A 26,320-nucleotide genomic window follows, 5' to 3' on the forward strand; every position below is an offset into this window, starting at 1 on the left:
TCTCAATAAGGTTGTCATCTCTCTCCTTCATCTACTTTTTATTTTATTTTGCCTGGCTTTACACACTTACTTGAGTCCATTCTGTTCATTACTGTTGGGGGAAAGTAAAATATTGAATCCACTTCATACTTTTTAAGTAATAGTTTTCTATATCCTATTTATTTAGACAAGACAGATAGAAAACACCTTTTTTCATTTCGTAATAATATAATTTAACAAATGGTAACATACAGTAAAATCAGCAAAGTCACCGTATGAACAAATTAACTTTCATAAGAACAACGCTATAGCCTTGGATAAAAACATGCTGGTGAACATGAGTCTTGTTTTGACGTCATGGCGTAATCATACGTACTCCTGGTTCGACAAGTTACGCAGGACGTGAAGTGGTTGTAAGAGGAAGGAAGATGGCGGATAACAAAGGCGAGGAGGATATGGAACCGTCTGCTAATTCGGACTCAGTACCTTCAGCACAAGAAAACGAGCAGTCGGATACAAAACCCGATAATTCTGTAATAGTAATAGAGGCAAATACAAAAGAAGACGATGAAACAGAGTCCCTCCAGAATGCTAACGAGGCACCTACACCCACCAGCGAAGGAGGGGACGCTAGCTGCGGTGGGACTGTTGTTGCGGCAGGGGAAACCAATGGTAGCGTTAGCAACGCAGTTAGTCCAGCTGATACTAGTAGCACCAATGCAGAGTCAACGGCGACAGAGACTCTCCCAGCCGCTGATGCTCCGGGTAGCGGACCCGCCACCGAAATGTCTCCCCCTCCCACTGCCCCAGCAGCCACACCGGTACCCGCGACCATTAATTTACTGGATACCTGCGCAGTGTGTAAACAAAGTCTTCAGAACCGAGACTGTGAACCAAAACTTTTGCCTTGTCTGCACTCCTTTTGCCTAAAATGTATCCCACAGCCTGACAGACAGATAAGCGTTCAGGTGCCAGGGCCACACGGACAAACTGACACACACATAGGTGAGTGTTTCTTGAGTAAGGATTTACGTTTGAGTAATCTGTCAAAGGGAAAGACGAGTTCCTGTATGTTGGGATTTTTGGTTTCAGTTGTTGGTAGTGTAAATTTCAACAGGTTTGTGTATGATGCTTGAGTATAACTTCTAACATCTGATACTGACTATTACATTTCTCGGAAGGTAGCTATCGCTGGTGAAAACTACGGTTAATCTCCTCTCATATCTGAAATATTCGGGCAAACATATGGTTATAAATCAGATTTATTGGAAAATTATTCAGCTATTAAATTGACAGCAGTGTAATAGTTCCAAGGCTCTGTCATAATTGGTCAACGACGAGGCTTTTTCCTGCCGAAATGTAGTCATTGCTGCAGATTTGAGTAGAGTATGTAGCAGCGTGATCACAAGGGCATCAGTGGATGCCGATCGAGTTCTGATAATGCAGCACTGCATAGTCTCCTGCATCGGTTTTTATGCTACTTACTTGCATTAATATTCTAAACAAATGTGTTCACAGGGGATTGATAGAAGTCCAGATGTTATGTTACAGTGTAAACAGAATGTTGTGGATTTACCTGCAATACCCTTACCTTGAAATTATGAGGCATTTCCTTGTCTTTTCTAATTATTGGGCTTTATTCTCAATGTGTATGCCATATGTCTGACGTGGCATCCATGTTGTGTACTTAAAGCAGTATTTTCTTTTATTAATGGAGTGCAGAATAATTTTTGCTGCTCAGTTAAATATGAACAAATGTGTCTTATTACTTCACAGCTTTTTAAAGATTCATAAATCACTTGGTCTGCTCAGTCCATTTTTGGAAAGCTTAATGGTCAGTTACTTGGCAGAAACCGCAAGACTCAGTAAACAAGAGATGAGCTTTTGTACTAGAGACTACAGGAGTGCACACTAAAGATAAACTGTAGTCTCCATGTGTTTATCAGGTCTGCTAATGATGGCAGGAGATGAAAAAGTATTATCTCTGCTCAAGAGTAAATTTATGTGTTCTCTCTTTTTTTAAAATTTATTTTTGATTTTTTACTGTCGAATCAAAAACTATCCTGACCTAATCAATCTCCTAAAGGCCAATCCAATAAATTAAACATCAGCCATAATTGTCTGCCAGCAGTTGACATCATGTCATGTAGCATAACTGACAAGATATTTAGTAGTATCTTCAGTCATTATAATACTAAGCTTGGCAAACGTTTATATGAAACTTATCTGTACAGCGGCAGGCTACACCTAGTAAGTGTTGTATTTCAGGTTTGATAAAGGCACTTCCATGTGTTTCATTATGTCACATCTTCAAATTCAGATTTTTAGATTAAGCTTGTTGTTTTACATGCTTACAGTGCCCACCACCAAGCTTTGTAGAATCACTTTATGTTCCATAAAGATTTTTATCTAAATGGAAAGTGATAAATTGAAGTGATCTAAATTCTGGTTTTTGGATTATATTGGCATCTGTCTTCACTTGAAATATTCGTTTGGCCACAGTAGCTGCCAGACATATCTTAAATCAATAGTTGGAAGTTGGGGTCTGATGGCATTTCATTTATATGATGATGAACTGCACTGTAACTTTCCACAGTACTGTCCTCTGTGATCACGCTATCAGAATAGAATTAATTGGCCACCTCCACTTGAACAGTTAAATCATTTGAAAGGTTTTAAGTAACCAAGATGAAGTATTTATTAACAGGACTTCACACAAATTATTAGAAGTTAGGCCATACTGGGGAGGGTCAGAGCATTTAGCTAGGCTACTTATTAATGATATTAAACCTTGTGCTTTAATGGTTAAAGTGGCTTACTGATGACAAGTTAACAGGATGTTGCCAAATTTAGTACAAGATTAATTATCATGTTTGAGTAGAGTCTGTTGTCTAGTCACACACACAAAAAATGTAAGAGCAGTAAGCTTCTTCCTTGTTACATTTAATTTTATCCATTTGACTTTTATAGGTCTTCTGAATTTGTTAATTGAATTTAACAAATGAATTTGTTACAGTTGACAGAATCCAATTAATTTTCAGGTTTGGTTTATATGACGCAGAGTGTGCAAAAGACATGAGTAAATGGTTTGGCTCTTATGGAGTTGCGGTTAGAAACAAAATATGGTGCCTTTCTTCTGAGTTATTTACTCGAGAATTGATTTAGAAATGAATTGTGCCACCAGACACCATGATCGTCTGGTCAAATTGGCAGACGATAGTAGACACTTGTGATGTGGAGGTTATCCTTTATCTTCTTACTTATAAGTCTGAGTATTTCGAGGTACCTGACATATGTATCTGAACAATGATGAATGATATGCAGAGTTGGATGCTCTGACTAGTACAATACTGATTGATAAGGAAACCTGTTTTCCTCATAGACTTACTCATTTCTTGTGGAAAACACTGATGTGATTAAAACACAAATAATTTGCTGCTGTCATGAAATTAATTTAGCTCAAGAATGGTGCATCAAAGCTAAATCTGCTTTGTGACCATTGTATTTTCTTTTTGCAGAGTTGAGATGTAATTTCTTCTCCATGTCTTTCTCTTTTTCCTTATTCTCCTCTTTCTTTAAATTAGATTTCTTCTTCTTATCCTTTCCCTCCTTTTTTTTTTTTTTTTTGCTTCTACATAATATTTTCATTAGCGGAGCGGTGTGCTTTTGATTAATTTAAGGAAACAAAACCCTGGGCTTTGATTGTGTCTGTATCATACATACAGCCATGGAGCAGAGCACAGAGTACTCCAGCTGTACCACACAGCTGTCACAGCGTGGTGCATTTGTGTTTGTACATACATGCGTGTACGTGTGCTCTTTTGGGTTTTGTGGTTCTTCAACACAGTTCCAGTCCAGCTGCTTCCACAACCAATCCCACAGGGACCTGTGCAGATGGAGCCTACACAAACCGGCTGTGTGCTGCTCACGCCAGTGTAGGCTGGCTGAAACCGGCTTATACTGGTTTTTTTTTTTTACCTCAGCTGGCTGACTTTAGGGGGAATTTATGGGTTCATGAGGTAGAAGAGAGGCAACATATAAAGCTGACTTCATTTAAAACGTTGATATGAGGTTTGATATCGCGACTGATTTTAGACTTCAGAAATTAAGCGGCACAGTTAATGCACTAAACTAATTATTTGTTGGCGCGTATGGTTTTAACACTAATTCATCTAAATCTATTACGAAAGCCAAATAAAATGATTACGTAGAGCAGCCGTTGTTATTGGGTCATGTGATTTTTTTTAAAATTCTGATTTTAAAAAAAAAAAAAAAAAAAAAAAATGCCAAGGATGATGAGATTGAATCTTCAGGAGACGAGCACTAAATCGATTAGCCCCAATGAATAGGCACAGATTTTCCTCTGTGCCAAGAATTTTTGATAACGGGAATTTGCTGAAAGGAAATTAGAAGTAGTTAGCTAAAGGCCTGTTTTGTTTTGAGCTGGACCATTCTATGAGACTGAAGGGGGGTTTATAAGTCAGGTAATGACTTGCGTATGATGTTGTCAATGATGGGGATTGACTGCTGCCATAGACTTTGTTTCTTTAATCATTCATTAATCAAATATCACTGAAGGCTGAATTCAACGACCAGACTTTTGACCCGTGTCTCCCTTATCTTTCCTTTTCCATCTCCAGTAAATGTTATGCGGTGTGCGGTTTGCCACCAGGACTACAAACAGAGTGACATTATTGACAACTACTTTGTCAAAGATACCACTGAGAACACCAGCACGTCTGATGAAAAAGCTGCACAGGTATGTGAGAATGGAAATGCTTCTAATTAAATCTTTGCTGGTTGGTGAGCTTCCAGGTTTCTGAGATTCAACTTCTAATGACGTGAAAACAAGTTTAAGTCTTCTCTTAATGTGTTTGCCAGAACAGAAGTGCATGACTTCCAGTTTGTTGCAAAAATAAGATCATACATTCTATTAACTTCAACTATGTAAGCCAAGAGGGTGGATAGATATGACTAATGAACTGATAATGCATTATTGAAAAGGCTGGTACGAATGTGACACTGTTGGGGGGGAAAAAAGTCCTCTACAAGGCTTTATTCTTGTTATAAGAATAGTTGTGGATGTTTCTTTTGTATGGAACAGTTTTATGTACAATTCAAACTACTGTCATTGTTCAACAAAAAAGAGCTAGAGAACAAGACTGTTACTTTCAGCTGTTGAAGTCACAAAGAGTCTGTTCAGTATACACACTCCAAAGAAAAGCACACACTAACATTTTGTTGGACCATCTGTTCTTGTGGCACCAACAAAACCACGCTGTGCGTCGCCTGAAGCGTTACTCAGACAACTAACTAATTTTAGACAGTCCATGACCGCTTATTTAACGGTACCATTCGCGATTTCTGAGAATACGACGGACACGGGAGCCATATCAACATCCGCGTTGTTTCTAGAGAAACTGCATCCCAATCCGATTCTGTGGTAAGTTATTTTAGCTGCTTATTGTTGTTATCTTTCCAAGGTTTGCACCAGTTGTGAAGATAATGCAGGGACCATAGGATTTTGTGTGGAGTGTGGAGAATGGCTGTGTAAGACCTGTGTGGAGGCCCACCAGAGAGTCAAAATAACCAAGGACCACAAAATTCGCACAAAGGAAGACACTGACGCGTCCTCTGGTAAGATCACCCTTTCTCACAATCTTGTAGAGCTGTGAGCGCGGCACTCGTGCTCATTCCTGCTTACCTTTGTATTGCTCGTTGTTATTGTAGCTGGAACTCAATACATATGCAGGGACAGATGCACTGGTGGAACTTGCCAGCAGCATTTTTAAGTCAGTGATTTGATAGGCAGCCCGCAGTAAAGACTGAAATTAGCTTAAATTAAAATTCAGTGTATCCACATAATAAAAGAAGAGCTGCCAATCACTAAATGGATGAGTCATGTTTAATGGTGGGAGGAAAAAACAGTATTCAAGTGAATTTGACTTGCAGAGAAGATGCAGCACATGTGCATGTCATGCAGGTCGAGATACTTAAATCAAATTGCACGACAATGCGTTTGTCTTTTACTGCATTCCTATGAAATGCATAAAAGTTTACAGAAATGCCAAACTGCTGTTTTATTTGAAAGAAAGAGATTGAGATTGGGGATTCATTCTTTTAATGAAACCTCAAGGTTTGTTTCTGGTTAAGGCAGTTACTTCCTCTGCTGAATTACCACCACTAGCAGCATAGCCTATAGCACCACCCTTTCTTTAATCTCCTTGTTTATTGTGTTCAAACCAATTCCTGAAAAATTGTCTCTCCACATTTTTTTTTTATGCTTTTGCTCAGGATGGCTTCAGATTTGCTTGAGGAATGGATAGAAACCTGACTAGTGCATCATTAAATTTATATATAAGAGTTTGTGATGGGAGGTTATATTTTCGTATCTTGTGAAACTCTAGGTTCTCTGCAACTGAATAAGACCGTAAATACTTAGGTACGAGAGTATCCAATGGTTTTGTTACTCTCCTCCCTTTCACACAGTTGGAATTAGAAATCTGACGGCAACTCATCAATTTTTGGCAGCTTAGTCTGGTTGGTTTTGTCCCTCTATGGTGTATGTGTTAGGTCAGGATGAGAACAGCTATTGAGGTTCCTCATATTAGCTTCTGCTGCTTCCTCTGCTGTTACTTCATTGTTTTACAGGAGTTTAATATCAGGTAACAATGTAACTGCAGGTTTCTTGTTTTTCACCAATTAAATATTGTACTCTATATTATAATTTTGTGTAGGCGGCAGTGTCATGATCAAAGCTTACCTTTCATCTTGTCCTGCATCTTGTGTGCTTTACTCAGGCGACACTGAAGTATTTACAGCTGTGAGAACTCTTCTCCTACAGAGAATCTTCTGCTGTGAAGTGCATGTGTGAACAGCAACTATAGGGAAAGTCTGGACCTAATTCTATACAAATTCTTCAGTGTTCATGTGTGAAAGCACTTTAGTTTCATGCAGGTGGACAGAAACGATTGTACAAAAATGTTATCAGATGATTATGTAGTAATTGTTATGACATAACTTATTCATGTGATTTCACCACTTCTGTTTCTCACACTCCAGTTTCTTCTTGTTACTTATTTTTTTTTCCTTGGGCGTTAATTATGACTTTTCATCTGTGTTTCGACAGAGTCCGTCACTACATCGGGACAGAGGCCTGTTTTCTGTCCTATTCACAAGCAGGAGCCTCTGAAACTTTTCTGTGAGACGTGTGACACATTGACCTGTAGGGACTGTCAGCTTCTGGAACACAAGGAGCACAGGTAGATCAGTGTGGACTCACCAACTTACTGTCAGTTCTGTTTTTTCAGCTTCCTTATCAGGTAATGTACCAGTACTTATAAAAAATCTTGCCAGCAAAGGTATTTGTCCATATACTCATAATTAATCAGATTAAAGAATCATTAGTTGTTTATAAAATTGACATGTTGCAGGCCACGGTTTAGAGTTTTAGATATGATTTAAAACTGAGCAGATTCAAAAAAAAAAAAATTTTTCCCCACAGCAAAAAAATAAGTCTTTGATGGGATGCCAACCCAGCAGCCAGCTACTGGTTTCAGATCATTATTATAATCATTATAAAATCAGTTGCAGAAATATGAAAGATGCCATAGATAAATACAAGGCAGTCACAAGTTGCGAATGTGCACAGTAATCTGGTCAGGTTTTAAGATGTGTGCTTTACAAACAGACAAAATGGTAATAGCTGCTATCTCTGTGGCACAGATGATATATTTTCAACTACATAAATATCGTTGTACTCATGCAACATGCTGGAGAAATAAGACATTTTGAGCATTCCCAATTTTAAGTTTATTATCCAAAAGCCTGATTTATTACTTTTTTATTACCCCTCCTGATAATTTGTGCTTTCCTGTTATATTCAAACCAAAGCTAAACTGTTCCTTGAACATAATGGTGAGTTGTTATCCTCCTTCTCCCAGGTATCAGTTTCTGGAAGAAGCCTTCCAGAACCATAAAGGATTCATTGAGACCAACATGGCTAAGCTACAGGAAAAAAAGAACTATGTCCATTTCTCTCTCACTCACGTGCAAAGCAGGTGAGTTTTGCATGACCAGATTCCTCTTCGGCACACACAACAGCCAGTTTCTGAATGTCTTTACTGATGGCTGTTATTTCTAAGCAAAACATTGACTATGTTTCTTTAAATCCAGGTTAAAGGAGCTGAATGAGACCCATAAGAAGGTGGAGCATGAAATCAAAATTGCAGTGTTTACTCTTATAAATGAAATCAACAAAAAGGGCAAGTCTTTGCTGCAGCAGTTGGAGGTAAGAGCATATGTGCTGCAAAATGACTCAGAAAGCTGACTGCTTTGTTGGAGTGGATTTAAAGCCGTAGTAGCGTCTATTTATGAGAGCTCCACCTGTGCCTGTTTATGAACTATAACCTCACTGATACAGTCATTTTATCTGTGCAGTCAGTGTTGACGTCACTGAAATGATGTGCTTGGCACAGTGTTTTTGTGTTGTGTGTCTGGACTACATCCATACATACAGATATGACGAGACATCCGACATCATTTGTTTTTTATTAAAAGAACCTATACTTACTATTTTCATAGTTTACTAAGTTTAAACTTTAACAGTATGATTTATTTATTTATTTATTTTTGGACAATCTCCCTCTCTCTCTATTCAGAGTGTGACCAAAGAGCGCAGCATGAGGCTTGTAGCTCAGCATAAGGATACCACCCAACTGGCCCAGCAGATCCACCATGTGCTAAACTTCTGCCACTGGGCCATCACATCCGGCAGCAGCACAGCACTGCTCTACAGCAAGAGACCGGTATGTTTCTCACGGCCCCCTCGTGATTAACAGTTAAAGACACTAAAACGTGATAAAAACATCAGCCAATGTGTGACTGCTTTGTAAGCACGGAAAGATACGCTGAGCTTTGCTTTGAGAGGAACATTTGAATCGGTAGGGAATGTATCGGTAGTGATTGTGTCCTGAAAGTCTCTATTAAGGCATAATCCAGGACCACAGCACTTTGTTTGGGGTATGTTTCTGGCCAGGATAATTCTATATACATTCATATACATTACAAGTTGCCTTTTTGAATGTTTTTATTTTTACTATGTGAATTGATCTCTTAACACAGCGCAGTAAGTAAATGATGATGCTGATTTCATTTTGGGATTGTATAGTATTGCTTCTTCAATACTTTTAGATGGATAAACTCATTCACTCTGATGTGGCCAAGTTGAGTTACTGACAAACATTATTCTCTCTGCATGTGCATATAGATCATGTACCAGCTTCGTCAGGTCTTCAAGGCGAGACTGGAGCCAGCACCACAGTCCAATGGAGTTGTGCGATTTTTCTGTGACCCCACCTTCTGGGCCAAAAATGTGGTAAATCTTGGTGAGAGAAACTTATTTTCTCAGTATCCATCAAAAGTCTATGAATTTTAATTTTAGATGTGGTCTTTAGGTTTACTTTGTTCTGGTTAAAAGAAGGTTTTATATATTTCTACATTAAACTGTCCTTAGCGTGTGATCGGATGAAAAAGGAAAAAAAAAAGAATGTTTCAGGGCTGTCTGTAGCTCATTGACATCCATCTCATGTTTTTAGGTAATTTGGTAATTGAGAAACCCCCACAGTCTGCACAACCTCCCGGTGTGATTTTGGGAGGACCAGCTATTTCACCAGGCCAAGGTCATCCAGGCAAACACCAAGGACAGATCAATCTGGCTCAGCTCCGGCTGCAACACATGCAGCATGCTTACGCACAGCAGAAACAGCAGCAACAGCAGCAGCAGCAGCAACAGATGCGCATTGCCTCCCAAATGTCCCAGCAGCATGCCAGACAAGCAGGTCCCCCCATGGTTCAGCAACAGGTATGGACATTTTGTAAATTTTGTGCTCCACTTGGTACATTTACTGTGGCGAGACAAAATATTAGGGAGTCTTTCTGTCATTGGTATTTTATTGAATGCATTTTCAGTTTCTCTTTAGACTTCAGAGGAGCCTGATCTCTGAACAGTTTGTCAGTGGTGGGAAGTTGTCTATAGAAGATTTGAATTATTTCACAATCAAGGACTCCTTGAGATTTTATCAGATTTGAACACATTTGGCTCCGAATGCAGGGCTTCAAGGAGAACCTTCTAAGTTTTCTAATTTGTAGACGTTTTGTAGACACAAGTCGTTTTAAATTTTCAATGTCCGTTACAATAAATTATAATTTTGATGAACATTACTCTCAATTACATTTCAGAGAAACATTTGTTTTTAGATGGACTTCATACCTTGTAAAAATGCTTTCAGTTCACTGGGAAGCTGAGTTCTAGTGTTGGGAAGTTCGACTCTTTTGACTGAATCGGCTCTTTTACTCTCGAACAGTAAATTGAACGAATCTTTGAACGAGTCATTTCGTTCATTTTTCCCCTGCTGTGGGCGTTTCACAAAATGGCCACGGTTCTAAACACTTAACACTGAAGGCAACATAGTTTGCTTCAGCTGAGCTAACAAAATACAATACACAAAATGCCACAAACAATTCAAACCATGTGAAAACCTGGGAAAGCAAATAAACAATAAGGTGACTTGTGTCTGTATCCTCCCTGCCATTGCTGTTTAAAGCCCGACACTGACTCAGTAGCTGTCACGTGACAAATTAACGAACGAGAGCGATCCGTTCAGCCCTGTCACGTGACAGCTGGTAGAGGACAAGTGAATGTAAAACTCACATTGATTTTGACAATTAGTAACACAATTAAGTGAGAAAAAAAGTAACAATAAGTTCCCTAAAATGTTACATAGTGCATTTATTATTATTATTATTATTATTATTATTATTATTATTATTATTATTATTATTATTATTATTATTTTATATAATTTTATGGTAGAGTATAACACAAAATCAATATGTTGATATAATTTTCAAAAGTATCTATTCACATTATAACATTATCATTTATCTATTTACACACTTCACGCATTATATACACAACAACACTATACATATCTACAAGAACCAAAGACCACTAATTAATTATGATTTCATGACAAATGAATGAACATCACAAATCGGACCTCATTCATTTCCTCCTTCGTTTCTCAGTCCACAGTAGAACGACACATCACTACTGAGTTCCAGTCAGTAGTTACTTTTGTTTTCGTTTTCAGTTGTTATGCACCGTGCAGTAAGTTTTACTGAGCAGAAGCAGGACATTATTTTTGGGGGTTTTGTTTAAGAACAGGTTATTTTTCCTGCCACAACATCACCACTTGACAGTAGCCGAATACAAACAAACGGCTATGAAAAAAAAACATGTAGCGACATCATTCCTGTGCTGGATAAGTGGATATCAGACAGAATTTAGCCAGGCGTTGCTCTCTCTTTACATGTTCAGCCTGATGTTGCCTTCACTACACTGATATCTGTTGGGAAGCTTGTGTGTCAAAGGGATCTCTGTAACTCTCATTCAGTGCACATTGCACTGCTTGGACAATCACTAGTTCCTCTCTGGCCCTCACTGAACTGATTCCCATTTCAATTAAGAAACATTTTTTTGTGTCATGGCACCACAGGAATTTATTAACTCGGGGGCGATGATTAAGTGGATTTAAAAAGTCTAGACTCAGGAAAGGATTATCTAACTCGCACACATTTCAGATTCTTGGAGGCTTGAGAAGCTGTAATCAAGGTTTTTCTGTGAAATCGATGACTGAAATGATGAATTGATATTTCAGATGTTCAGTTCACTTTTGGCTGATTGATGATTGAATTTTCAACAGACCTCCAACTATTACATATTGATTATTTTCTGCTCACAAATAAATTAATCTGTAGCTTGGCTGCTGTATGATAATTTGCTTTGGTTGTGGTATGTTTTTCATGCACCATTTCTCTCTCTCTCTCTTTTTTTTTTTAATAGCCCCCAAGACTCATCAGTATGCAGCAACTACAAAGAGGGCCTGGGGGTATGAATGGTGGACCCGGTCCCTCAATGTACCCTTCTTCCCATCACATGCGTCTACCTGGTCCACAACCACAAAGTCGAATGCCGACCGCTCAGCCAAGACACAATGGACAGCAGTATTCCCCCATGATGCAGCCTCAGTTACAGAGACAGGTCAGTACCAGATGCACTTCTGTGGAAATGGAACATCCCAGATCTCACTATTAAATCAATTATTTATCCAAAAATGTCAGTTTTGATATAATAGCAGGTACTGTATAGATACAACTGGGAGGCTGGTCTGATGCAGCCAAACAGCCTACTTAAATAAGCAGTTTCCTGTATTAACAGAATCCTGTTAACGCAGCCTTTTTCTGCCTAATACATATAATGATTTGAGACAACTAACTGACATTAAGGCAAAGTTTTGCAAGTATGTTTTTACTAATCTGCATAATTAATGCCTGGGCTCCTTTTGGTTTAAATTGTTCAGCACATTTTGGCTAGAACTTTGTTTGTTTGGCTAAAAAGTAGTAGATAATTTCAGGTGCCGATCGAATTAAATGTTATTATGCATCCAAGATAAATGTGTTTGTCAGTCAACAAGTAAGAACTAGAAATGTGATTTATTATTAAATAGTTTTTCTACTGAAGAACTGCAACCGAGTGCAATTGTTAACTTTATTTGTTGAAGTATTTGCTTGATACAATACCTGACAGTTAAAGTTTGGCTGATTTTTCATTACTGTCCCCGTATGAAATCTTTATATGCTAGAAAAGGCTGAACACTATCTTTAACTTTCCCAAATGTTGTTTTCTGAGTTGCCACATTTCAGATAAAGTCATTTATTTAAAGTCAAATTTCATTAGCTGTGTGCCTGGTGTAATTAATAGGAAAAGGATAGGGAAAAAGGGAAAATAGGATTTACTTTTTGGTATTGAATATGCATTATTATTATTATTATTATTAAATACGGGTTACTCTATTTTCTACAATCATGTCTGGTCACTTTGATAATTAAAATGAAATTCAGAGTGAAATGGACATTTCCTTAACATTTAGATTCACACACACCAGAGAGCTCAAAGAGAGCTGACGGGCTAAAAGCAAACCCAGCCTGTAACCAGATTACTTTTTCCTCTAAGTTTCTTTAACCCTTTCCCAGAAATGCTTCAAGTGTTATCTTTGTTTATGCCAGATGTCAGAAAGGATATTTGTTGTAGTTGCTATAATTGTTTCCACTTGATCTCTCCTAACATGCACCAGTTGTAATCACTAAAAGTGTTTGGAACTTAACTTCACAGGTGCCTACAAGTAAATTGTATTTTCTTAAGTTCATGCTGTGGAAACAGTCCCATTAAATGTCTTATCTGCCCAGAAGTTTTGATGGTTTCTTAAAACCAACCCTGGATCAAGGCTGCCGTTATTCTTATAAAAATACAAAAGGCTATGTTAGAATTAAAGTGTAGGAATTCAAAATGACATGCAAAATCCTGCTTGGGGAGAATGTTCTGTGCAAATTTAGCCATCAAACATTCCCAACTCGTGTTACATTTAGTCTCAGTACAATTATTTGTTCTATGGAAAACACTTTTTAAAGAACACAAAACTGTCTCAGTTAAGTTTTAAGTGCAAACGAATGGTAAGAAGAAATTTAAATTCAGTGAAAGGACTCTATTTGGATTGATACATACGTACCTTATTTTACAAAGAAACAGTTGAGACAGCTGAAACAGATAATTGTTAATTCAGGTCTGCAAAGCACTGCCTCACCAGTGTATCTATACTGTTTGTCTAGTGACGTATGCAGTGCAGAATGAAAATGTTCATTTAATTTTCTGCATGTGAGACGAGGTAAGAGAAACATCCACTATATAGCCCCTTTTTCTTTGTGTCCAGATGTCTATAGAATCTGAGATGAGCCACCAAAGGTTTCGTTTCTTACTGCAATCAGGGGTTTGGCACCTTTTTCCTTCTTTGTCATTTACATGTCTTGTGCAGCATGTGTGCTCACTCAACTGCATGATAATGACACCATGATGTTTCTGTGAAACAGATATTTAGTTCCTTTTTTTTTTTTTTTTTAAACCTCAGAGTGACCTCCCTTATTGTTTTTGTCCTCCCTCCTTTCTCCCATTTTCCTTCCCTCTTTTCTGGTCATTAACCTTCTTTTTTACTTTTTGTATGAATTCCTTTTCCTCCATCCTTCTCTGTCTTTCCCCGTGTAGCATTCCAACCCAGGACACGCGGGGCCTTTCCCAGTGGCATCGCTGCACAATGCCAATCCCACAAGTCCTACAAGTGCCAGTATGGCTGGTGCTCATGCTCACCGTGGCCCTGCCAGCCCCATTATTGGTCCCATTGAGCTCATCCCCTCTGTCACCAATCCTGAGAATCTGCCCTGCCTACCTGAGATCCCGCCAATTCAAGTGAGCACATTTCAATCTTGCCTCAGTTTTCTTTTCAAATTGATAGAATTGTAAAATCATAAATGATTCACCTAATATTTCAAATCTGAGTTATCTTGTTTGAGAGGAAAAGTAAAAAAAAAAAAAAAAAAAAGAAGTAAAATGCTTAAAATAAACAAAAAATATTACAATTTGTTAGATGGTGTTCGATAATATTAGTCTTTTCCAAAAATCTGTTGACCTGTGGAGTAATCGGTACTCACCAGTATGCTCTCTTAAATTGCCAGTTGGAAGATGCAGGTTCCAGCAACCTTGGACACCTTCTTTCTCGTTACATCACAGCCAGCACGCAGCATCAGCTTGGCTCAGTGGACATGAACCCCTCACCTGGACCGTCCACACTCTCTCCTGGATCGTCAGGTACCTACAAGCTCAGAAAGAAGCGCTCATCACATCCAACAGAGCTTCTGTTTTTTTCTGTATTCTAAGGCTGAAATTTAAAAGAACATTATCGGATATACAATACATTCCTGACTTAATGAAAAGATTACCATGTTATGATAAACTGTGTCATATTAATTGTAAAGTTTGACCTCATCAATTCCTACCTTTTTTTTGTCTGCAGGTCTTTCCAATGCCCACACACCAGCACGGCCCTCCAGTGCATCCAGCACAGGCAGCAGAGGCAGGTAGGATACTTTGAAACGTCTTGAACAGCAAAACATTCATAGAATTTCATGAAAACTTTCACACAGACGAGATCTTAATTTGACTAAGATGAGCAAATGTCCTCTTTATGAGTTATGTGTAGCATAAATGCTTTTGATCATTTGTTTTTTTTTTCCTTTAGTCAAATAATTATTAACCATGTATTCAAATTTGCCCATAAATAAGATGTGTATAGGTTTGATCTGGCACTAGGCGCTGGACTGTCTTCCAGAAGCTCACCATAATAATATGGGATGTAATATCATATCCATCCCCATATGTATTTGGATAGCTACATTTTTTGTTTAGACATTGTGCTTCATGATGCTAGATTTTTAGATATTAATGAATAAATGCTCCCATAGACAGTCCTCTTACTCACCGTATAACCACTTCAACTACTTCAGTGCAGTAAACGCATAGTGTTCAAAGATTAAAAACAATTGGATCCTCCTTCGTTAAACAGTTCCTGGCCTGCTGTGTGTCTGTTAAACACCAATTCAGAAACGGAAGAGTTCACAAATACCACTTTGATAAGTGTCAATATGAGGAGTGAACTGTAGTTAAAAAGCAGGTGTGCATAGGTTAGAAATGCCTTAATGACTCAATGCAAGACTGCAGTTTGCACATGAGGAACAGCGTTCTACGGACTGTTGAATCAAACAAAGCTGGCAAAAGGAACGTGTAGTGAAAAAGGAACAGCTCATAAGATAACAACCTCAGCTGCCAAAGCTGGCAGTGCTTGTGCTGTGGACCAGGCTTGTGCTGTGGGCCAGGCTTGTGCTGTGGACCAGGCTTGTGCTGTGGGCCAGGCTTGTGCTGTGGACCAGGCTTGTGCTGTGGACCAGGCTTGTGCTGTGGGCCAGGCTTGTGCTGTGGGCCAGGCTTGTGCTGTGGGCCAGGCTTGTGCTGTGGACCAGGCTTGTGCTGTGGACCATTATGTGCTGTGGGCCAGGCTTGTGCTGTGGGCCAGGCTTGTGCTGTGGACCAGGCTTGTGCTGTGGACCAGGCTTGTGCTGTGGGCCAGGCTTGTGCTGTGGACCAGGCTTGTGCTGTGGACCAGGCTTGTGCTGTGGACCAGGCTTGTGCTGTGGACCAGGCTTGTGCTGTGGGCCAGGCTTGTGCTGTGGGCCAGGCTTGTGCTGTGGGCCAGGCTTGTGCTGTGGACCAGGCTTGTGCTGTGGACCATTATGTGCTGTGGGCCAGGCTTGTGCTGTGGGCCAGGCTTGTGCTGTGGACCAGGCTTGTGCTGTGGACCATTATGTGCTGTGGGCCAGGCTTGTGCTGTGGGCCAGGCTTGTGCTGTGGGCCAGGCTTGTGCTGTGGGCCAGGCTTGTGCTGTGGACCAGGCTTGTGCTGTGGGCCAGGCTTGTGCTGTGGGCCAGGCTTGTGCTGTGGACCAGGCTTGTGCTGTGGACCATTATGTGCTGTGGGCCAGGCTTGTGCTGTGGGCCAGGCTTGTGCTGTGGACCAGGCTTGTGCTGTGGACCATTATGTGCTGTGGGCCAGGCTTGTGCTGTGGACCAGGCTTGTGCTGTGGGCCAGGCTTGTGCTGTGGGCCAGGCTTGTGCTGTGGGCCAGGCTTGTGCTGTGGACCATTATATGCTGTGGACCAGGCTTGTGCTGTGGGCCAGGCTTGTGCTGTGGACCAGGCTTGTGCTGTGGACCATTATATGCTGTGGGCCAGGCTTGTGCTGTGGACCAGGCTTGTGCTGTGGACCAGGCTTGTGCTGTGGACCAGGCTTGTGCTGTGGACCAGGCTTGTGCTGTGGGCCAGGCTTGTGCTGTAGGCCAGGCTTGTGCTTTGGCTGCCTGTAGAACTGACACACAGCCATTTATTGATGATTTCACCACTAGATAATTGAAAATATTTCCGAAACATTTCATCATCTATGACAGCGGACCTAAACACATCCTATGTCCAAAACTGCCATGGACCAGATGAATATCTTTGAAGGGGAGGATGCATCACATGTTCTTGTTGCTTCAGTGGAGACGATTTTTTTTTTTGCTGTATTAAATGTCATCATTTTGTTTGACTTTACGTATGATTGTGCTCTCAATATCCAGCGCAGTTCCTCCATTATTTATGCAAAGCCACATAAATTAAGATGAGTCGTTTTCCCTTCGATAGTTGTATCGATTATTTTATTTATGATTTTATTTTCAAATGAAATGTCCCAAGCAGAGAGCCTAAGGAACAAAAATGCTTTCCAAATATCTACAGTTTCCTTTGTTCCTCTTTAAGTTATGATATTAAAAAATCTATCCATGCCAACATTATAGTCACTTAGAACTTAATAAATATCGATGCAAACGGGACATTCTGAAATTTCAGATGATAAGAAACTGCAGGAGAAAACATTCAAGCGGCAGGATGCAGACGGGGCCTCATTAAATTTATATTTTCGCTGTTTGCTTTGACCTCTTCTGTGCTGCAACATGAACCAGGTTGTTAGTGTGATGACGGGATATGAAAGAGCATTTATAGTATGAAAAGTTAAGTGTTCTCAACTGCAGTCGTGCCCTTTATTTTACAATAACCATTTTATTTTTAACCTTAACTAGTCACTCAACTAGTAATTGATTTACTGTCCTGTCTGCAGAAACTGAGTTAAAACAATTGAATCCTTTTGCTGTCTCGGTTTATTAGGACATTCTAGTTACAACAAGTAATTGATCATTTTGATGTCATAAATGAGTTTAAGTGGTTGACAATTTCCTCATGGTTTGCTGTTGTGTGTGTTTCAGCTGTAGTTCTGCAGGGAGGGCGGGGCCTGGAGGTGGAGCCACTTCAGAGCAGGTTAAGGTGAAAAAGGAGCCTGGTACAGAGGACAGCTACACCTGTACAGCTTCTTCTATGAAGACAGAGCGGGGCCAAGATGCTGGGAGGAGTGCCTGCATGGTATGATCACCGTCTTTCACCCTACTTTTAAAATAAACCATACAGTATGGAAATGTGATAATAAATGAGACAAAACTCCATGTTCAGAATCTCAAATCTTTGCTTTTGATATAGTGAGCCTTGTCCATTTGACTTTTACTTCCATGTTTATTTGGTCGTACGCAGATGAGCAGTCCAGAGAACAGCCCCCTGGGAACAGTAGCAGCAAGCCAAGATCCCCACAAGGTTCTTGGTGAGATCATCAAAACAGAACCCGAGTCAGAAACGCCTTGTTCTGGACTAAATGGCGACGGTGCCACCACATCATCTTCTTCCATAATGAGCTCCACTACCTCCTCGTCTACTGAGAACACCAGCAGTAAAGCAAACCCTCCACTCACCAATGGAAACTTCAACAAGGGGACTAAGACCACAGATAACGCAGGATCTGAAGCTACAGGGGGTCCTGAAGGGAAAGAGGATGATCCCAATGAAGACTGGTGTGCTGTTTGTATCAATGGTGGTGACCTTCTATGTTGTGACCACTGTCCTAAAGTGTTTCACATGAAATGCCACGTACCCACTATAAAAATCTTCCCAAGGTAAGTGATCAGTGGAGCTTAATCTGATCATATAAAGTTATTTAAGAATATAACAAGTATTACTTTTTTTTTTTTTTTGTTTAAACTGAGGGAGCCATTATTTGGGATCATCTAGATAAAAAAAAAAAAAAAAGATGTTTAAATTTTACTATGTCACAGTTGCCACACTTTAGACACTGACTAATTTAATCCCTGATTTTTAGTGAGACCCCCAGCGGTGAAGATGAATATATCAGCATGAACATCTTGCAATACCCCACTCTTGGTTATTCTTAATGTTCTGGTCGGTGTGATTTTTGTGTCCCAGGGGTGACTTTCTCTGCACGTTTTGCCGGAATCTAAGCAGCCCTGAAATCGAGTACTGTGACGACAACAGGAAACTCAAAGGAGAGGAGAGTCTAAGTCCTGAAGACCAAAGGGTCAGTCCAGTCACCACATCCTCAGAAAGCGCCGTCATGATTAGTTTGAGTAATCTAATTCTCTCTTCCTCTTTCTGCAGCGATGTGAACGCCTCCTGTTGTACATTTTCTGTCATGAACTCAGCATGGGCTTTAGGGAACCTGTTCCCAGCTCTGTAAGTGTTTCCACCTGACACACACAGCATCTGTCCTTTTATTCTATGCGATGGCTCAAAGGTTGTGAAACATTTTTCCTCGCTTGTCATTCACCACATTCATGTCCACAGCTAAGCTGAGCAGGTGGTGCCTATTAGCTTTGAAGCAGCACGCCACAGATGGCTCCAAACACAATTGATCGGGCCATTGATTTCAGCTTGCAGCTTGCTTTTACTTTTTTCCTCCCCTGCTTGTGGTGAAAATCAAATTTTTTGGGATAATATGGTGGCACAAAGAGAGGAGGAAAGACTGAACAGCACATCACAGCAGAAACATTTTGGCCAATCAGGGGATGCAAGGAATATCTGTTTATTTTAATTTATTTCAATGCTTCAGACCTCTGGAGAGAACGAAGAGGGGGAGCGACCCTCATATCATAGCACTGAATCCGATAGAATAAATGCTATTTTCTTACTGTTTCACAGTGGTTATATTCCAAGGGAAAAAACTAAAGCTTCTAAACCTAATCATAACCTTGCGGGGTGGTGCCACATGGATTTAGTGCCCTGCCTATGTGTGATTTTTAAATTGCATTCCAACCTGTATGCAGACAACCAGGCTATGCATTTCCAGGATTTCCAGTTAGTTTCCCCAGCTGTCTCTTTCTACAATAAATTCCCTGTACTATCACACAGTGACCATCCACAGCCCAGCCATATACACGGCTGTCATACAGCCTTGTTCTGATTAATAGCTAGTTGGTAGTTCTCTCGGTCTAGGAGCATTTTTATGAGCTCTCAGGCTTGCAGACGCAGTAGAAGAAAGGAAAGGACGAGGGCACTTTTATTTCATACTCGCTGACCTGATACAGGCAATGCTGAGATAAGGCTCCAATCGGTGAGCCATTGACAATTCATTTACTCGCCAGTTATGGACCTAAATCAATAGGTTAGTGCTCCAGTGAGCCTGTAAAGCTCCACCTGTCACATGATTTAAACACCTAACCATCTGACTCCTATCACTGAGGCCTCACCAGGCACCACCACACAGTGGACACCATGTATGAAGTGTGTGTGTGTGTGTGTGTGTGTGTGTGTGTGTGTGTGTGTGTGTGTGTGCCTAAACCTCTCAGTGGTGTTGCTGCAGTGTGGCTGTGCTGTCTGCCCAGATACTCTAAACTCTCACCTAGGAAAAAAACTAATTACACAAGGACTTAGAATGTTTCATGGGCTTTTATTCAGTCAGTAGTGTAGATTTATAATGTCAATATCAATAAAAAAATTAATGAATAAAACATGGTTTAAGCCAGTCTGTTCCAGTTTTCATGTGCCTTTTAGAATTTAGGCTTATTGGTTTAATCAAGGCCAGGTTTTCAGGTTGAATTGAATTTTTAGTTTTAGCCCTTTTTGAAACAGGATCACTGACTGCCTGAGAGAAGGAAAAAAAACAACTGAACTTAAACAAATATCTGACTGATAAGTGTGTGTGAAGCTCTGTGACAACAAAGTCAACATAACTCGGCACATTGAGATTTATTTATTTATTCCATATTAACATCATCACTGGTAACTTTTTTTTGTTATGAACAGTTTAACCTGCGGAAATACCAAACTACTGTTTTTATATTAAAGAAAGGGATTCATCTTTAGGGAAAATTTAAAAATCTTTAAGTAAATTGTTTGTGTTTGTGGCGAAATCGTTTCTCATTAAGTTTGCTTATTGATTTTAAACAAATTTTCCACTTAATTTGACATTTTTCAAGAGCATCGAAAACAGTATGGATTATTTTCCTGATGATATGTATCTAGTTTGAATCTAGTCTCCATTTAAAAGGGCTGAAATAAAGGCAACTGTTAATGGTGTATAAGTAATTTATGCCACAATTTGTACGGAGTCATTGTACTATTTCACAAGCTTCCAAAACCTAAACATCGGTTCTTCACTTTGTGCACACAATTCTCTGCCAGTAGCTTTTAAGGCAAATACAAACACTTTCATCTGAAATAATTAAAGATGTCATCTGACCCACTTTCGTTTAACTCAGGTACCCAACTACTACAAGATCATTAAACAGCCCATGGACTTGAAGAGGGTGAAGAAGAAGCTGCAGTTACGAAGCTCTCAGTACTACAAGTCCATCCAAGAGTTTGTGTCCGATATGCGCCTTATCTTCAAAAACTGTGCAAAGTACAATGAGGTGAGCAGCATGAGTTTCAGCCTGCTTTGGGGAATGGCATCTGGCTTGTGAGTGTGCATGCAAACACGGATTACACCGACATATTTAGAAGTTTTAAGTGCCACAAGCTAAATGAAGACCCCGTGCTTGCAGTTTTGTACAGCGACTAACATGGTTGGAGGAGGGAGTGTTTAGGTATCACTGTGTTCACTTCACACTGGCTGCAGGAACACTGTCTGCACCCCATTAACACCGTCTGCATCTCAACACCACACATTTGTGTTTTAATCCGTGAACACTTTATACTTTCTCAGTAACGTATATTTATGCATATTCTTCTTTGGGGGAGAAAAATGTATTTCTAATTATGATGGATGCATTTTGTTTTGCTGTCTCCTGACTTTGAGGTGCTACTGTGGATTAAATTGCTCGTGATATCATGTCTGTCTGGACTGGAACACAGTTGCATACATAGATCCACAAAGTACACTGTGTGATCATGTATTATTCCTTCCAACATCATTAAGGACAACCCTTTTTTTTTTAAGAAGAAGCTCAAACTGCCTGGAACAAATTTCTTTGTCTAACAGCAATTTTGAGGGATCTGAACCTAAACTATACCTATATTTTAATATAGCCTAAATTAACAGCAAGTAAATTTCTTATATGTAAACAATATTGTAATGATTGATAAAACGTTTGAGAATTTTGTTAAAATCATTTACTAAAATATAGTAATGGACATTTCAGCAGGAATGTAACTGATATTGGTCATTTGTTTGGTTTGGTGGTCATTCATTCCTTTTTTTTCCGTTTTTGTTTTGCTGTGGATAAAAGTGTCAGTTACATTTGTAAAGGTAAATTTAATCTGATGTAAGAAAACGTCAACTTTTCTTAGGGAAACTTACATTTTGAATAAAGTACTTATACATGTAATATAATCCGTGTACCCAACACAAAGTATTCCAGTTTCCAGATTCAGCTTCACAAAATTTTGGTCAAATAACGCCTACAAAATACAGCAATACAGTCTTCTTTTAACCCCTTAAAGAATGTTCACGTTTCCTGAGAACATTTCCTTCTGAAATAAAATACTATTAGCTGCAGCAGCTTAATATATGATTGAGTAAGTCCTACAATGGTGTTAAACCTACAGACAACACATGCAATGATCTATTATTTTTACAAACGGGCTGCTGAAAAGTTCAAAGCAGCATTATAGGAGGTGGCATCATGTAAAACAGAAAGGAAATGTTGCTTTAAAACCTGTCTCTGTGTGTTTTGTATGGTAAATTTCATCAAATGTAGCCTCTGTGACCTTTACTTGCTGTTAATTTCTGCATTACTGACTTGGTGATTCACACCTCATATTTTAGCACGGTAAAAAAACAAAAAAAAAACAGATTTCTTATCTGTTATTATCTAACCTGCCTGTGCTGTGAACTCTTCTCTCCCCCCTTCTGCTTCACTGTCTTTGTTATAATGTTATTGCCCCTTTTTAGATGTCTCGAATAATCCAGGTTTATGATGAGGAGAAAGAGATTAATACGCAGGTAAGCAGTTTCAAAAAGAGCATAGGTGTCTTGTCCCATCCCACTGAGGCTCCAAGAAATGTTTTTACACTTCTTAAGACAGAGCATGAGTAGCAAACATTGGCAGCAAAACAGTTTTCCATGATTTATACTGTTTTAAAACGGTGGAAATGGATTGTGGTTCATGCCACCTGGGATTTAAGTTAGGCAGATAATAAGGTGTCTGAGAGGCTGTGAGAACCATTAATTCTGGTCCTCTGAAGTGTTTTGCTCTTACTTGTGATTTATTTTTATTTTTTTTACCTAGAAATATCTAGATTTTCTGTTTCGCCTACATTTTATTTTTTATTTTTTATGGAATATGAGTGTAATCTGAGGCTGTATGACTCTGTCATGGTATGCTATCCCACAGCAGACTGAAAATACACTGCCTGGCCAAAAAGAAAGTCACACTCTTGAATTTTTAGCTTCAATTGTGGCACAGTATCCAGGGCACTGTTTCTGTAAGCTTGTGCAGTGCTGCAACATCAGCTCCACCCAGAGTTGAACTGTGTCATTTTTCTAAAATGACCAAATGTATTGAGTCAAACTGCTGCGTAAAGATTCAGCTCTCAGGTGTGCACTCTGAGCTCGCCAATCCACGTATGAACATGAGTCTCATGTTCCCTGAGCCAGCCTTGCAGTTTGAGCCCGATGAATCCCAGAATTGTCATCTTAGAATATTTCCGTGGCTTCAGTGAGGAAAAGAAACGTTTGATGAAAAAACCTGGTCATTCAGGCAGTCGGCTGACCTCATTTTTTGGGCACACGATGTTGCTGAACCTAAACTTGACCAACTGTTTTTGTTTAGTTACATCTATGTGAGTTCTGTCTACTTTTTTTTTGGCCTTGCTTTGTATATTGCTGTGATAAAGACTACCTCAATTTAAATCCTTTTGATTTGATCTAGTCGTTACGTCTACATCCATCCACATATTTAATATGCGAGTGTGTGACTTATTCATCTTGGAAATGTACCAACATCTCAAAAATAAAAACTTCCATATCATAACATAACAAACCTAAGGAACTAACCAACTTAAAGAGTGAAACAAAGTTTTTTTTTAACAGTAGCAACACTCAAGAGAATGAAGAGTTTTTAGCAGTCGAGGGCGAGCAGCTGCGGCCGGGCTAGCGGTGGACATGCAGGACGGGCTGATTGGCATATTCTCTGTTTCATACGTGAAGCAAGATGAACGCTCCCAGATGCAGTTGCTCTGAGGCCTTTTAAAGTTACGAGGGAATTATTTTCCTTTTATAATGTGCATTCTTAGCGAACGTAGACGTTCATCAGGACTGAGAAGAAGAGTTTTTGAGATCATGTTCTGTATTTACAAATGGGTCAAATGTGATATTACGAGTAGGTGAAATATCAAACGCATAAATAATGTTCATCTGTCAAAGAAGGATGTGCATACTATTTACCGTCTGATTACAGTCACCTCATTTCTTTTCAAATTGATATTAAACCACTGGATTAAACTAACAAGCGCACTTCTCACTGTCTCCACGTTGTTTTCCACAGTTTGAGGTCAGAATGGAGCATTTTCATCTTGTCGTGCCCCTTTCTTTCACTGTGTTTTAATGGCACCTGAATGGGGGGGGGGGGAGAGGTAGCACCGCCAACTGTCTTATCTCAGGGTGTTTCACTTCTTTCATTTGATTTGAGCAACAACATTTCGATGTCTTGGCTGTATGGTTTAGTTTAGCAGCAAAGCCAAAGCATTTTAAAGACCAGAATTTAAGAAGCAAATAGGCTTTATTTTAGATGTCATTGTGATGCTTTAAGATTTTTATTTATTTATTTATTTTTTTAAATTTTTCAAGATGTGGGCTGATGTTTTTTTGTTTTAAGTGGTGGTAAAAGAAGCAAAGTGAATCAGGGGTGCCAATCCCAAATCCTTAAGAAGCCAGGTGGTTTGATTAATTCTGGTTTGGCGTTTAGATTTGACTCTCCTTAACAGACAGCCTTTTATGTGTCAGCGGTATTTAAAATGGCCTGATGTTCAAGTTGACATTAAAGTTATTCATCGACCTTTAGAAATTCAGATATATTTTTGTCACTCTACTCTTTGAGTCATCAGCTGCTGAAATTTGGGAAGTATTTGAAGACAGTCTCATTGACACTTTAGTGAATTATGGAAATGCTTCATGGAGCCACAGTGGGACAGGAAGGCAGGATATCCCTGCTCTGTACAGCAAAGTTGAGCTGGGGCCGCCCTGCCACCAGGAGTCTTAACCAAATCTAATTTGTCTCCTCATTCTCCTCTTCCTCTTCCCTGCCTCAACCCATTCATTCTTCCCACTCAATGGTACACTCACACCTTCTTCCTCACCTTCTTCTTCGACCTCTTCCTCCTCTTCCTCCCCTGGCAGGTGGGATCAGAGATGGCGATTTCCGGCAAAGCAGTGAGCCTTTACTTTGAGGAGAAGTTGGAGGGGATGTTCCCAGGCCAAAGCTTCCCCGAAACGCCGGAGTCCGAGTCTCCGGACGACCAGGAAAAGGAGAATGACACAGACGACTCTGAGGATGACTTCGTACAGCCCCGGCGCAAACGGTTGAAAACGGATGAGAAAATCCTGCACATCAAGTAAGAAACAAGAGAAGTGAGAAACTGTCTTCCTCTTGTCCCACACGTCTCGTTTCTTTTGGAAGCAACAAACGAAAAGGACAAGGTTTTCTATACAAGCCGGTGAAGCGCGTTGTTGCCTTTGGAAGAATTATGGTCAACAATACTGCTTCTCTGAAGGACTCTTGAGGACTGAAGGAAGAGCTGCATTCCCTCTGTATTTCATGGACATTCAACTTGCTTGTACAGATTTTGAAGTAGAACTTGATTTGCTGTAGTTAGCAACTGATTCTTTGTTTTCTATCATCCATTTACATTTGTAGATTTGTTGTGACAATTGCTTTATAAAACATTTAAACCCCATTACCCTTATATCTATACTTTGAGCCTACCAAGTATTTGTATGACTTTGTGGAAATGATATATAAATAAGAGTCTAACCCTCTGAAGGTATTCCTACAGTATAGATGTTTTGGTGCGTCGTAAATAAAAAGCTGTACTTGAAATCTCTCAAAGTAAATGTGTACGTGGAGTCAGTTTGAGTTTAACTGAGTTCACCCAAAGCTCAAGAATGCAGCGAAGATGTGCTTCGCTGTAACACGGGACTCTGCTACCGTTCCACAGCTGTTGTTTCATACTTTAACATGTAAAGAGGTACTCTGGCTGACGTATGCTACGACACTCCAAAAATAATGGAATCGCCGTTCCGGGAGGATGTTTGTGCATCTGTTTTATTTAGTAAAACGAATCACAGATATGAACCAAAGTCGTTGCATTTAACAGCTCTGTAAAGTGTACCAAAAAAAAAAAAAGATTATATTGCTACAAAGGTTTGCTTTTCTTTTCCCAGATCAAGTAGAGGGGAAAAATGGAAATACTCTTATCATGATGAAAATATTATGGAATCTTGAACCAAGCAAAAATGATGGTTTGCATTC

General features: G+C 39.6%; 1 protein-coding gene across 4 annotated transcripts; it reads left to right on the forward strand.

Moving 5' to 3' along the window:
• The first annotated feature begins 375 nt into the window (after window positions 1-375).
• Window positions 376-25,888, forward strand: trim33 (tripartite motif containing 33). 4 transcript variants are annotated; one of them, XM_072366370.1, is made up of 21 exons: window positions 376-984; window positions 4,620-4,738; window positions 5,463-5,616; window positions 7,109-7,241; window positions 7,923-8,039; window positions 8,155-8,269; window positions 8,640-8,786; window positions 9,248-9,365; window positions 9,576-9,841; window positions 11,885-12,082; window positions 13,809-13,865; window positions 14,138-14,338; window positions 14,605-14,737; window positions 14,943-15,006; window positions 17,777-17,930; window positions 18,096-18,511; window positions 18,819-18,930; window positions 19,011-19,085; window positions 21,110-21,262; window positions 22,744-22,794; window positions 25,189-25,888. In XM_072366370.1, the coding sequence occupies exons 1-21, from the start codon at window positions 408-410 to the stop codon at window positions 25,405-25,407; spliced, it is 3,579 nt and encodes a 1,192-aa protein (XP_072222471.1). In that variant the 5' UTR covers window positions 376-407; the 3' UTR covers window positions 25,408-25,888. The 4 variants fall into 4 exon arrangements, with proteins under 4 accessions (XP_072222471.1, XP_072222472.1, XP_072222473.1 ...); XM_072366371.1 differs by lacking the exon at window positions 22,744-22,794; XM_072366372.1 differs by lacking the exon at window positions 13,809-13,865.
• Window positions 25,889-26,320: the final 432 nt, after the last annotated feature.

This window comes from Leuresthes tenuis, unplaced genomic scaffold (genome assembly GCF_036924035.1).
Source record: "Leuresthes tenuis unplaced genomic scaffold, fLeuTen1.0.hap1 SCAF_16, whole genome shotgun sequence".
Classification (NCBI taxonomy): Eukaryota; Metazoa; Chordata; class Actinopteri; order Atheriniformes; family Atherinopsidae; genus Leuresthes; species Leuresthes tenuis.

Bases quoted from the DNA above. Each gene is read 5' to 3' on its own strand.
- trim33 (XM_072366370.1), top strand. From the start codon at position 408: ATGGCGGATAACAAAGGCGAGGAGGATATGGAACCGTCTGCTAATTCG. The intron at 13,866-14,137 runs GTTTGGCACCTT...TTCCCCGTGTAG, and splicing joins GTTTCTTACTGCAATCAGGG to CATTCCAACCCAGGACACGC. The intron at 18,931-19,010 runs GTCAGTCCAGTC...CTCTTTCTGCAG, and splicing joins TAAGTCCTGAAGACCAAAGG to CGATGTGAACGCCTCCTGTT.